At 35.5% G+C, this 12,987-nt stretch overlaps 1 protein-coding gene across 1 annotated transcript; it reads right to left on the bottom strand.

Annotated features, from left to right (window-relative positions):
- Positions 1–1,716: 1,716 nt before the first annotated feature.
- On the bottom strand, positions 1,717–11,468 carry psma3 (proteasome 20S subunit alpha 3). The gene is made up of 11 exons (XM_039673506.2): positions 11,311–11,468; positions 10,721–10,803; positions 10,392–10,515; positions 9,580–9,681; positions 9,321–9,394; positions 9,112–9,184; positions 7,286–7,351; positions 6,023–6,069; positions 4,519–4,586; positions 1,959–2,023; positions 1,717–1,874 (listed from the first exon to the last, which is right to left on the bottom strand). Exons 1-11 carry the CDS (start codon positions 11,329–11,331, stop codon positions 1,830–1,832), a joined length of 768 nt encoding a protein of 255 aa, XP_039529440.1. The 5' UTR covers positions 11,332–11,468; the 3' UTR covers positions 1,717–1,829.
- Positions 11,469–12,987: the final 1,519 nt, after the last annotated feature.

The following is a 12,987-nucleotide window of genomic DNA, read 5'->3' on the forward strand; positions in this document are numbered from 1 at the left end:
GCGTTGTCCACGGTTCTGATTGGTCGAATTGAGTCAGATGCGTGCCTTCAGCTAAGCCTATTGGCTGGAAGGGTGTGTGGGAACGGAGCTTCATTTCAGAGGGAAAGCCTCTGCTCAGTCTGCGCATGTCGAAGCGAAGAGAACATTCGCCATTTTGTACCCAACGTAATTATTTTCGCATTCTGGACTCGGAGCCCGTGAGATTTCGCGGTGAGCCCGGTGACTTTTTTGTCTGCTTTTCAAGCCAGATTGAATAACCTCAGCTTCGATTTAAATTAAATTTGTTCTTTATGCAATTTGTATTACAAATATTTCACCAATTAATAGTTTTAATGCGGTCGTGTAGAAAAGGTCAATTGAAGGCAACGGTAATGGCGTCTTTATGGAGAGCGTCTGGCGTCATGGGTTTGTTGACCACGTGACCGGAACACAGCGTCATAGTAAGCATGTGTGTGTCACGTTAGATACTAATTTTTGACACCTGCGTGGTTTCAAATTATGCATTAGATTGTCATTGAAATGCTTGTTTTAGTCTTACGATATTGAAGATTTGTGATTGTGAATCAGAAGTGAGATTTTCACTGGGTGTTAATGTTTGTTTATGATGTGTTGTGTTTGATTCAAGTTACCTCAGCGACTGGACCAGTAGAATTTTATGTTTTAGAGTTATTTATTGTATAAACAGGATCAGAAAATAATTTATACGTATGCAATGTTGATCAAGTTGTATATTATATATGTGTATATTGTGTTTTGATCAATAAATCTGTCAGTTTGCCTATGCATTAATCAGCTTGTAAATTAATCTATAAGCACACACACATTACATAATAAATCTATGGGACCGTAAAGCAACATTAATTTCAAACTCTACTTTCCAAATAAGAGGTAGTCAGCAACACAGAGCTAAAAATAGAGGTCACGTGCAAAGCTTTGGCCTCAAAGGCCATAAAAACGATACAAAGCTCCCTCAATGGTCTAAGCACTGCTAGTGTAACGTTTGGATTATGTTTTTCATAAGCTTTGATCAAAAGGCATCTGCTGAAATACTTGAAATTTGTTCTGTAAAAACAATTCTCTCTCAAATGTTTTAAACTTTGTTTTACTAAAGCATACTCATCCCTTACTTTTCTGAAATTTCACACAAGTTTGATGGCCTTACACATTTTAGATTAATAATAATGAATGAGCAGGTGTACGTGTACTCAAACTTTTTGACTGCTAGTGTACTTCCCAATGCTAAATATCAGTGTGTTACCCTCAGAGCTGCAGTAATGGAAAGTTAAGACCTAGTCACTTTTGTTTTAACTCCAATACTATATCATGCATGCATGCTTGGGTTACAATGTCATGGATGGCAATTTTAAAAAGTAAATTATAATGTTCTGGGATTGCTTTGAAGCTCCATATGCTAGTGGCTGGCACAACTAAGCTAACCATTAACTCGGGGTCAAATCCTTGCAGCGTATTGCAGATGAACTGTTTATTTACACACCAGAATGCACAATGTCTTTAGTGCCTTACATCCAACCTAGTAATGTACACATTCTCTAGACAGGGTGTGCATAAAATATCAATCTATGCTTTGTCTAAGCTTGCTGCCCAACTAATGAATAGTAATTATGCCAATTTAGGAGTCTCAATCAGAGCTTCTTTCAGTTTTATAAAGCGTATTTATTGTTAAGTTTGAAACCCACAAAACATAGGACTACATAGTCCATTAGAAAACATAAAAAACATTTTATTGTCTGCAGTCAAGTTGCCAGAATCTTTGAAACATGGTACACAGTCAGTGAAGTGGAAAAACAGAGAGGTTTGCAACACTGCGTTTACATGTTGTCCTCATCAGAGTCATCTTCCTCCTCCAGGGATTCCTGTCCGGACAGAAATGTGACAATAAGCCAACACCGAAGAGAGCTTTTGTTATATTATCTATTACCAGTGGAACAGTTACTTACTTTAGCGTATTTCTCCGCCTCCTCTTTGATGTCTTTCGGGACAAGCTCGTGCTTTCCTTTAGTGACTAATAAGAGGGACAAAAATATATATGAATAAAACCATTCCTTTTTTCTTTTCTTTTTTTTTACTGTTGATGCACAATTAAATCAAGGATAAAAAATAAAACAAAGCAATATTGAACAATTTTAAAATATTTATTAAAAAAAGTTTTAAATTACAATATAATATACAACAAAATGATGAAAGGGGTTTTATGAGAAATGCAGCACTGAACACAAATGCAGTAGAGGATTACAAATATTCTCCTAAAAACTAAAAGATTCAGTAAAGGCTGCATTTACACTAAGTCTTTATGCGCAGAGATGATCTTTTGACCATATTCGTCTTTTTTTTTTGTGGTCCCACTTGTTTACGTTCACTTGATACTCATCTGATAACCGTGTTTACATTTTATCCCCGCCAACATATTTCGGTCGGCGATGGCTTTACTATGTGACATGGTTGACCCTTGGGTTTTGAAAGGCCGTACTATGTCGTATGGGTGGTCAATAGCTATGATTATTTGCCAACATGGGCAAGTTAAAAGCTGTCATGGAATATTTGAATGGATATCGACCAGAAAATTACTCATTTAGATCAGTAAGATTTTATTTATTTGAACTGATTTGAATGAATTAAAGAGAAAGTAAGAGAGAGAGTTGTCTGCATGCATCCAAGCTTGTAAATGTATTTACAAAAACAGTAGTTATCTCATTGCTGAGAAATATAATGTAGCTTTCAGTAGCGAAGCTGTTTTAATAAAAAAAAAAAAAAAAAACACAGGGCAGATGTTGAAAACCAGTTTCTATGCCCCTTGATGTTTCTGTGTGTGCGCAATTTCTTTACATCTGCTTCATAACACAACATTAAAAAGCTATCTTATGGCTCGTTTCCACTGAGTGGTACGGTACAGTTTGGTTAGGTGCGCAATTATTTGCGTTTCCACTGTCAAAAGTTGTGAATAGTACCAAAAAGCCGAACCGTACCGTACCACTTTTTGGGTACCCTTCCGTTGGGAGTGAAAGGGTACTAAAAGGTGGAGCTAGACTCACTGCAGAACGGTGATTGGTGGACAGAGTATCGTCACTCGCATTAGAAGCATACAGTTGAAATATAATTCTACTGTTATTGTGTCACGAAATATAGTTAAGACTTTTTCAAGCGAGAAAGTAGTTTTTTAAAGATCAAATCTGTGGTTTATTTATAGATTTTTGATAATTTGACTGATATCCATTCCAAGCGATCACCAGACGCTCGCGCTCGTGTCCCCCGCCTGGAACAGCCTTTCCTCGGCTAGTCGTTCTGATGTTTTCCGCTGACTCGGACGTCTCTGTAGTGGTTAAACCTGAGATATAGTTCGTCTTGTATAAACCTAACAGATGATCTTTGGTCTCGTGAATCTATAATTCGTTTCCTGGCCAATAGTTTTGGCAGAAGGCTACGTGAAGTTTCATATCTTTGAGCGCTGAATTTGTATATTTGACTGACTGAATTGTTTCTTGATATTATTTAAGCTTTACTGTATTTTGTACCTTTTACGTATACTTTTATAATGGTTATTATTGATAAAACTGAAATTCAACATAAAGAGATAGTTGTCTTTTTTTTTTATTCTATTACAAGATCATCTGTAATGTTGTTTATTACAACATTTGTACCAATGCGATATGCAATACATAAGGCTACATATTGCCTGGAATATGTTTAATATTTTTAAACTTAAACGAAAAGAGGCAGAGTTGTTTTATATTTAGTTTTGTTATATATAAAGTTAACTTACATACATGCAGTGATAATCAATAGGCTATGCGTTGCCTGAACCACATTTATTTCATTTTATTGTTGCCTAAAATGAACATACAGAGATAACTGGAGTCGCAGAGCCCGAGCGAGCAGAGTGCCACATTCAAGAACGCGCTGTTCCATAACAGAGTCCATTACTGGACTCATGTCCTCGGAATCATTCTCCTGAGTCGGACTTTGCGTTGGCTTCTTGGAAACGCCTAATGCCAGCGCTTGTTTCTAGTGACAAACATGCCGAGAAGCAAGAACAAGATCTGCTGTCTGTCATCCATTGTTGTTTCCTATGTCGCTTTCTTCGCGCGAAAATGTAAGTAAGAAGTGTCATCAAGTAAGGGTACTGTTGGCAGTGGAAACGCAAGCCTGATCATGGTGTACCCGACCCGTACTGTACTGTACCGTACCCCTCAGTGGAAACGAGCCATTAGTGAGCAGACGCATCACTCTTACCTTGAGGTGGATTGGAATTGCAAGGGGGAAATCGGATATATGCGTTTAGACATAGGTCGGATGTTCAGATAATGAATATGTATCTGATTAAAAATCACATTTGGAAGAGCCTCAAAGCGGATGCGAAAAAATTCGATCTCGTGCTGATTTTTGTGTTTACACATGTGCAACAAATTCCGATTTGTGTCAGTTGAGTAATAAAAAAAATCAGATATTTTAAGTAAAAATTCACAATAGACTGAGTATTAGAATATAAAAGCCTGTCATTACCTTCTCCAACCCAGCTAAGCTCCAGCTCAAAGGCTTTGTCTTTCACCTCATCATGAACAATATAGATACTGAGAAGAGATGACAAAACACACACACACACATAGTTATAAAATGTATAAATATAATTTTTTTAATTAGATATGCCATGTTATAAATGTTTAATTCAGGGCTCCCACAATCATGGACAGCTAGGAAACAGAATTTTTACAAGTCACTGGAAAAGTCACTGACAAGAACTTCTTTATTGTGTATTATTTATGCTCTGATCTAAATTTTAAATATACTGGTTAGAATTTTTTTGAGTGCAATCTCAATAAGATGATTTAACATTTAAAGGGATAGGTCACTTTGAAATTAATTTTTGATATGTTTTAGTTTACCTCAAGGGCATCCAAGATGTAGGTGTCGTTGTTTCCACAGTATTTTAAATTTTGATATTTTTAGGTCAAACAGTTTGTGTCTGTCAGTCATATAATTGAGGTCTATGGTCACCACCTCAAAGAGCATGCACAGAGAAGTCCAAATTAAACATGATTTAATGACTCGTAAATGTAAGTACACATTGATGGCCTAAAACACGAAACGAGCGGTTTGTGTGAGAAAACGAACAGTATTTATATTGTTTTTACCTCTTGTAACCACAGTCACGTCCAAGTACACTGAGGGCACGGGAACTCTCTCATCTCTCTCACACGTTTACGTCACTCATTGTTTACACAGATTTCAGAAGTGTTACCCTTCACTGTGAATATCTAAACATATTTAGATATACAGGAAATTGCAATGGAAGACGATTTCGATATATCAACAGACAACGTTGATTTTTTTTTTCTGAACCGCGTGAGAGATCACTTACGGCGCTTTCCAGCGCTTGCGTAGTATCAGATCACTTGGATGTGGCTGTGGTTACAAGAGGTAAAAACAATATAAATACTGTTCGTTTTCTCACACAAACCGCTCGTTTCGTGTCTTAGGCCATCAATGTGTACTTACATTTACAAGTCATTAAATCATGTTTAATTTGGACTTCTCTGTGCATGCTCTTTGAGGTGGTGACCATAGGCCTCCATTATATGACTGACAGACAATAACGGTTTGACCTAAAAATATCAATTGAAATTCAATTCAATTGAAAATACTGTGGAAACAAAGACACCTACATCTTGGATGCCCTTGAGGTAAGCTAAAACATACCAAAAATTAATTTCAAAGTGAACTATCTCTTTAAAGTGTGTGTATGCAATAGCCCATCAATGCCTGCGAAAAGTCATGTAAAAGTCATTTAAACTGACTGGTCAAAAGGGGTGGGAACCCTGTTCATTAGTACCCAACATTATTGTTAACTCAGCAACCTAACAGATAAGAAAACAATTCAGCTGACACAACTCAATACTATTAGTCCGACTGGTTTGTTTTCATGGACCTCTACTGCTCTCTTGTGTTGGCTATGAACGATGCATTCAATTTGGACTTCTCCATTTTAAGTTAGAAACAAAACACTTACATTTTTGCCACTTCCTTCACCAGTTCTCTGCAGGTCATTTCTTTCATCTGATATAAAAATAAATTAATAAATTACAGGATTTAACCTTTACACGTTTAATCACAATCTGTTGACATTAACATGAAAATCCTGCTAAAGGAATCTAATACTGTAATTGATTTGAAATGACAAAACTTCTGATGGCATAAATGCTGTTACTTCTTTAAGACTGCTTATATGATGTGGTCTCTGCAGAAATGGAAGTAGCTGACTCTTGTTTGAACTTGTTTCAAAGAAAGACTACCAAACATGCTATCACTAAACATCACAGCTGTACTGTTATGGGTAAAGATCTTTTGGAGTGTGTGCTGACAAATAAACGACAATAAAACTTTCTGTACTACAACCCTTGAGATACTATGAACACTTGTAGATGTACACTACTGTTTAAAAGTTTGGGCACAGAAAGTCTATTTAATATTTTTGAAAGAAGTCTCTTATGCCCACCAAGGCTACACTTATTTGATCAAACATTAAGTAATATTAAGAAATATTACAATTGAACAGTTTTCAATTTTAACATATATTTTAAAATGTAATTTATGGCTGTGATGCAAAGTTGAATTCAGCATCATTACGCCAGTCTTCAGTGTCACGTGATCTGAAATCTGATGATTTTCTGCTCAAGAAACATTTATCAATGTTGAAAACAGTTTTTAATCAGTTTTTAGACACTTTTAATATTTTTCAAAGATTCATTGATGAACAAAGTTCAAAAGTACAACTTTTATTTGAATTACAAATTTTTAGTAAAGTGTCTTTCCATTTAATACATTTTATTCATACTTGCTAAATAAAAGTATTCATTTACGAACCTCAAACTTTTGAACAGTAAGTGTAAGGCAAAATGTATGTGCTTTTCTGAAAGCTCTTTACAAAATGATGAATATAGCAACCCAATTTCAGCGCTGCACTCATTTCGTTTTTGCTTGTTTCTTTCTTCAGGTCTGTATTTCCACAGCATGAACGATTAATGAATGAATCCGCTAGTTTTAAAATCTAACTTATGATACTTATGACATCTGCTTCAACCATTACAATGCTCATGATAACTTTCGTTATCTCTACAATAAGTAAATTCACTTCACCAGCTAATTACTCTTTGATGCCATATAAATATACATAGCTACCGCAACAATAGAAAAATGATAAATCACATAAAATTCTAAAGATGGCCACACACTTGTTTCTCTGGTGCGTGAGGTCTAAATAGATAACACATACCTGTAGTTTCTCAATTTCTGTCTTGGCAGCTTGCTTGGCTTTTCCAATAGCACAGCCCCAGTAACCCTAACAAACATTAATGACAAAGGGAAAGTTGAGGTTAAAACAATGTACAATCTGCACTTTTTATTGCACTAATTAAGGAGTTTGCGTGTGCTGGACACATTTTAGCTGCTTTTCCATTGGTGGTCACTCCAACTTGACCACAAAGGTAACATTAAAGTTCTGTTGCATTTGGCTAAAGAACTAGTTTTATGTAGCTAGCTACCAAGGTTAGCCACCTTGTGCGTATGTCTGTTCAGTCCACAAGACCATAGGGCGTCCCATTTGTCATTGTAGGTTTGTCTTTTGCAGCCCATAATAGCCCTTGATGTGGCACTTTTGCTGAGCCAGCACGAAAGCGAGCTCTACAGAAAACGTCTATCCGACAAGTCGACGGCTGCATTTACACTGCAGGTCTTGATGCCCAAATCTGATTTTCTGACCATATAAGAAAATCATTTTCTGACCGAATTTTTTGACGACGGCTTACGTCATCTTTTAAAAGTGACCATATCCGATTTTTGCATTTACACTACACACTGCTGAAACTACCAAATGTAGACATTCTGACCCGGGAAACTAAGCAAAACAGCATGAAATGCAATGGATGCAGATGCAAATAAAATTATGCAGTTTTGCTTTCCACAATATTTTGAGAAGTCAGCAAAACTTTGGTCTCGTACGGCGAAGAAAAAGAGGAGAGCCCTTGTTGGCACTGTAGCCACGACTGCTTAAAACCATGCATCCTCATATCTCGTGAAACGTCTTCAAATACGGATTTATTTCTGTAACAACCCAGCATTTTTGCCAGCACTCTTCGCCCCAAACACATGAAACCTCCACATCACTCCACTGTGTGTATCCTTCGTCCTCCATCGCGCATATAATAAGTCATGTGATCTCAGTTGGTGGTGTCCATCTGAGTTGACGTCACTTTTTTAATGACGTATGACTCGCATTTACTGGGGAATATCCGATTTGTCTGCTTACATGGCACACGCAAATGCATGAATCCGATTCATATCCGATTTATTACCACAAATGAGTGACGTAGTGTTGTCACGATACCAAAATTATTGTTTCGATAACGATACAAAGTCAATAATTGCGATTGCTTTCTTAGGAAAGTATTTCTTACAGGGCATTTCACATGCACCATGTATAGTCAAGGTATGTTTACCACAGGCTTTATTTTACACATAAACTTCTGGGTTCTTCTGATGTCATACCTGCACCACTCTATTGAAAGTCTGTTCACTCACTTTAGAACGTTTACAAAGAGTTTGTAAAAGAAATTAATTCCTTTGAATCAAGCAGTTTATTCCAAGTCTCGTGAAGAGACGTGATCTCTTTATATGAGGAACAGATTGAATTTAGTCTTTTATTCACATTTAAACATTGATTGGTGGAATATAAGCAAAAGCTCAACCGAACAAACCTCATTGGTTCTTGCGGAAGATCAAACGTGTGGAGTAACATGCAGAAATGAACTTCATCACCACATATGTTAATGATACTAAATTCAATTTGTTCATTATATAAAATGATATATTTTACTATCTCTTTATGAACATTTTGAAGCATCAAAGGTTTAGGTGAACAGACTTTCAATGGAGGGACAGAAATCTCTCAGATTTCATTAAAATATCTTCACTTGTTTTTCGAAGATGAATGAACATCTTATAGGTTTGGAACGACTAAGGGTGAGTAAATGATGATAGAGTTTTAATGTTTTATTAAAGTACTGATTAAAAGTGATAATTTATTTATAATAGATCTCTTACGTATGAAATCCCAGAAGGGTCAACCATGTAGAGCTGTGGACCATCATCTTCATCATGAGATCCCAGAATGAAACTGACAGGGTAAAGAATTAAACATGTTAAACACACTAATACATTATATATATATATATATATATATATATATATATATATATATTTATATAAAGCTCTTCCTATCTTATATAATAAAAAATGTACAGAAGACCTACCTGCATCCAAAAGGCCTCACAGCGCTGTATAATGTGTAAGCATGGACATACATGGCCACTCTTTCTGCAAGATGCTGATTGGATAATAAGAGTACATCAATGACCAGAATCTCATTTCAGATTGTTTCTATTCAAAGAGTTTCCATTCTTTGGATCACACACATTTGAATAATTTTAGTGTGAGGAAATTATTTAAGGTGAATAAATGAAGGCACAGTGCTAATTTCTGGGTGATATACGGTTTTATTCTCTCTCTTACCTTCAGTGGGATGTCATGGCCATAATTGGAGCGGAAGTTTGAGGCCTCTTCTCTGGCCACTTCAGAGAGAGATCGTGCATCTGCTAGAAGACCAGCCACAGCCTAGAAGACACACAGACGGGGTTTCATATGTAGAGATTTACTATTTATCATTCAAATGTTGGGAGACAATTTAAAAAAAGAAAGAAATTAATACTTTTATTCAGCAAGGACGCATTAAAATGATTAAAAGTGACAGTAAAGAAGACATATATGATCTTAAAAAAGATTTCCATTTCAGATAAATGCTATTTTCTTATGTTCTACTAAAATAATCCAGAAAAAAATTATAAGAATATGTTTAATAATAATAAACAAAAGATTAAATGAAGAAATCAGCATATTAGAATGATTTCTGAAGAATCATCAGGCATAATGATGCTGAAAATTCAGCTTTTCACAGGAACAAATTACATTTTACACTATAATATAGCAGAAACCAGTTCTTTTAAACAGTAATATGTCACAATATTGCTGTTTTACTGATTTATTTGTTCTTCTGATCAAATAAATTCAGCCTTGCTGAGCATCAGAGACTTATAAATTCTTATTTCAATCTTTTTGACCACCAGTGTAAAGGTTTAGCATGCAAAATGTCCAAATATTCACATGGATGTAATTGCTTTTAAAAGTACAATAAAGGAACCGTAGCATTTTATGAGACACAATCTAATAATTCACTGCCATAGACATAATCCGAGTATGTAAACTCAAATAGTTAAAGTTACTGAAGATAAATTACTTTTAATAAACAACATGATCAATGTTCTCACCATTCCAACGTGCCGATCAATATTGAAGATGCGTTTATTGGAGCCCTGCTCATACAACTTGGACAGCACCAACTTCTCTACGCCAAACACGACTCCATCTTTGCAGCGGATGCCAATTGCTGTGCTGATGAATGATAAAAAAAAAAGATTTTTTAGCACAAAATTATTAAATTAATTAATAAGAACTTCCAGTTTATTAGACATCAAAAGCAAAACAGATATTATAGGTGTTATCACGTTAAAATGGATGGGGTAAAACCTTTCAGAGCAGCATATTAAAATGTATCATGCTTTTTTTTAATGTGTAGTAATAATGGTTAATTAATTACCTGCTGTTTTCTACAGCCTTTATGGCATATTCCACCTGAAATACCCTTCCATCAGGTGAGAAGGTGGAGGCGGATAAATCATACTGGATGGGGGAGAAGAGAACTGCTGTCAAAATCATAGCTTGAGTTCATTTTAAATAAATTACCAATTCAAATAGTTTTTAATCCCTGCAATAATAAAGACAAAGCTGTGCATCGATTAGGCTAAATAAATGTATCAAAGCAGCTTTCGCAGTGCACATCCAATTTACTTTCACTTTGCCTCCTCAGAGACTTTTCATTTGAACTGCTATCATTCATTGTAATCGAGCAGTGACTCAGCAGCAGGAGCAAAATAGAGCAGAAAACGCACAAATAACCCATGTATAAACAAATATTTTAAGCTACTTATGTATGAAAACACTTTTATTAACTTTAATTGGGTTGGAAGTGAATACAACACACTAATACAGATCCTGCACACTAGGAGTAGCTTGTTAGCTTTAGCTTAGAATGACACAGACATACACGCATTCCGTAATGAATCACTCTTGCTGGATCATATCTCGTTTAAATACTGTGATACATTTTGTAGTAGTGAATCCACTCACCCCGGTCCCAATAGAGCTCATTTTGACGGACTGTGATAAACTATAAACGTTAGGTAAGTGTTCAGCATTAGCAGCCGCAGATTCACTCTACAGCGCTTCGGCTCTCCCTCTGGCACTCGCAATCAACGAGCTCTGTGATTGGACACAATATCGACCAATCAGATGTTCTCGGAGGGCAAGAGCCGCAGTCTTTCACAATAAAAGTGGAAAACTAAAAAAGAAACGTTATTTTCTGAGATGTGAAGAACATTGTCTTATTTAAGATATTTACATTTTCAGATTTCGAGTTTTATAACTTCAAAATAAACATACGAGAAGACACATATACAAGAAAATATATTACTATGAAAACTACAGTATAGCCTAGGCTACGGAAAATGAAGCTATCTTATTATCTCTTTTACTGTCTATGCTTATTATACATACATTAAGTTATTTAACGTGTATGTATCTTTTTTTTCCACATAATCATTTGTAACTTTAAACTTGCAAATATTTGTATCTTGTAGTGGGCTTCAAATCTGAGGAGTTGAAGTTTGCATCCACGTCTGATACCACTTATGAAATTCTTCTATTTACTATTTTCCATTGTTTTCTTATTACAAATGATCAACATAACAATTAAAAGAACATTTATAAATCATAGAATTTGGCATGTCTCTATTTGCTTTAATGACATCAACACTCAATTTATTTTACACAAAAACATGCTTATTTTTGTAAATAATAATAATACTTCAAATGAATTCTTTTTTTTTTTTTTTTACTTCTTGTTAGAAATATACTTATAGGCTAAATATGGCCTAAAATTAACTCTCACCAAGCGCCAAATACGAATAAACATGTCAATCTCAGTTGGCCGGTAATATTTGAAGAGTTCAGATGCAAAAGCCTCTTAGTGCCATTTGAAATTTTCTTCTAGAATGATCATTTTTATCAAGCTTGTATATTTAAATTCAGTAATTTCACTTAAATGGCAATTCATAGGTAATCTTCATTGTCATTTAAGTGAAATTACTGAACTTAAATATATAAGCTTAATTAAAATGTCCACAAAAAAAATTGGAACACACAACAGAGTACCATAAATGGAATGTAATATTTTATTACACAGAAATCCAAAGAAGTCATTCAGAAATGAGTCTTTTCCCTTCAGAACAGCTGTTGCTGACAGACCGCATATGCAGGCCAAGACAAAAGAAGGACAGAGAAAAAAGGCATTTCACAACAACTCATTTCCAGCATATGCAGGACAACACGAAAAACTCCTACTACCACCATTCCCAAACAAATTCCAATGCTACAATTGCTTCAGACATGCGTCAACCATTATCATTGACACAAGAATCACATTCACAACAAAATATCCATTGCTATTTTTCACACTAAAGATTCTTCAAATCTACTGGTTACAGGCTCAGACCAGAATCACACCAGCTATCACAGCTAATTTAATTCTAACTCAAGTGTTGTGGATCATAGACATCCAGGCTACTGTGATCCCTGAGACATATTTCATATATCAGCTGGAGAGCGTCTCAATGCACACATCCTGATAGTGTGGGACATCTTTAACTTCCATCGCCTGTCTGATATCGGGTTACACTAGCATAGACAAGCACTCTAGGTATACAATATAATCATTATGGACATCAGGTAAGCTGGATATATTCATAG

Source organism: Pimephales promelas, chromosome 15, assembly GCF_988280905.1.
Source record: "Pimephales promelas chromosome 15, fPimPro1.hap1.1, whole genome shotgun sequence".
Classification (NCBI taxonomy): domain Eukaryota; kingdom Metazoa; phylum Chordata; class Actinopteri; order Cypriniformes; family Leuciscidae; genus Pimephales; species Pimephales promelas.

Bases quoted from the DNA above. Each gene is read 5' to 3' on its own strand.
- psma3 (XM_039673506.2), bottom strand. From the start codon at position 11,331: ATGAGCTCTATTGGGACCGGG. The intron at 9,682-10,391 runs GTGAGAACATTG...TGTGTCTTCTAG, and splicing joins TTGATCGGCACGTTGGAATG to GCTGTGGCTGGTCTTCTAGC. The intron at 9,395-9,579 runs GTAAGAGAGAGA...TTATCCAATCAG, and splicing joins GCCATGACATCCCACTGAAG to CATCTTGCAGAAAGAGTGGC.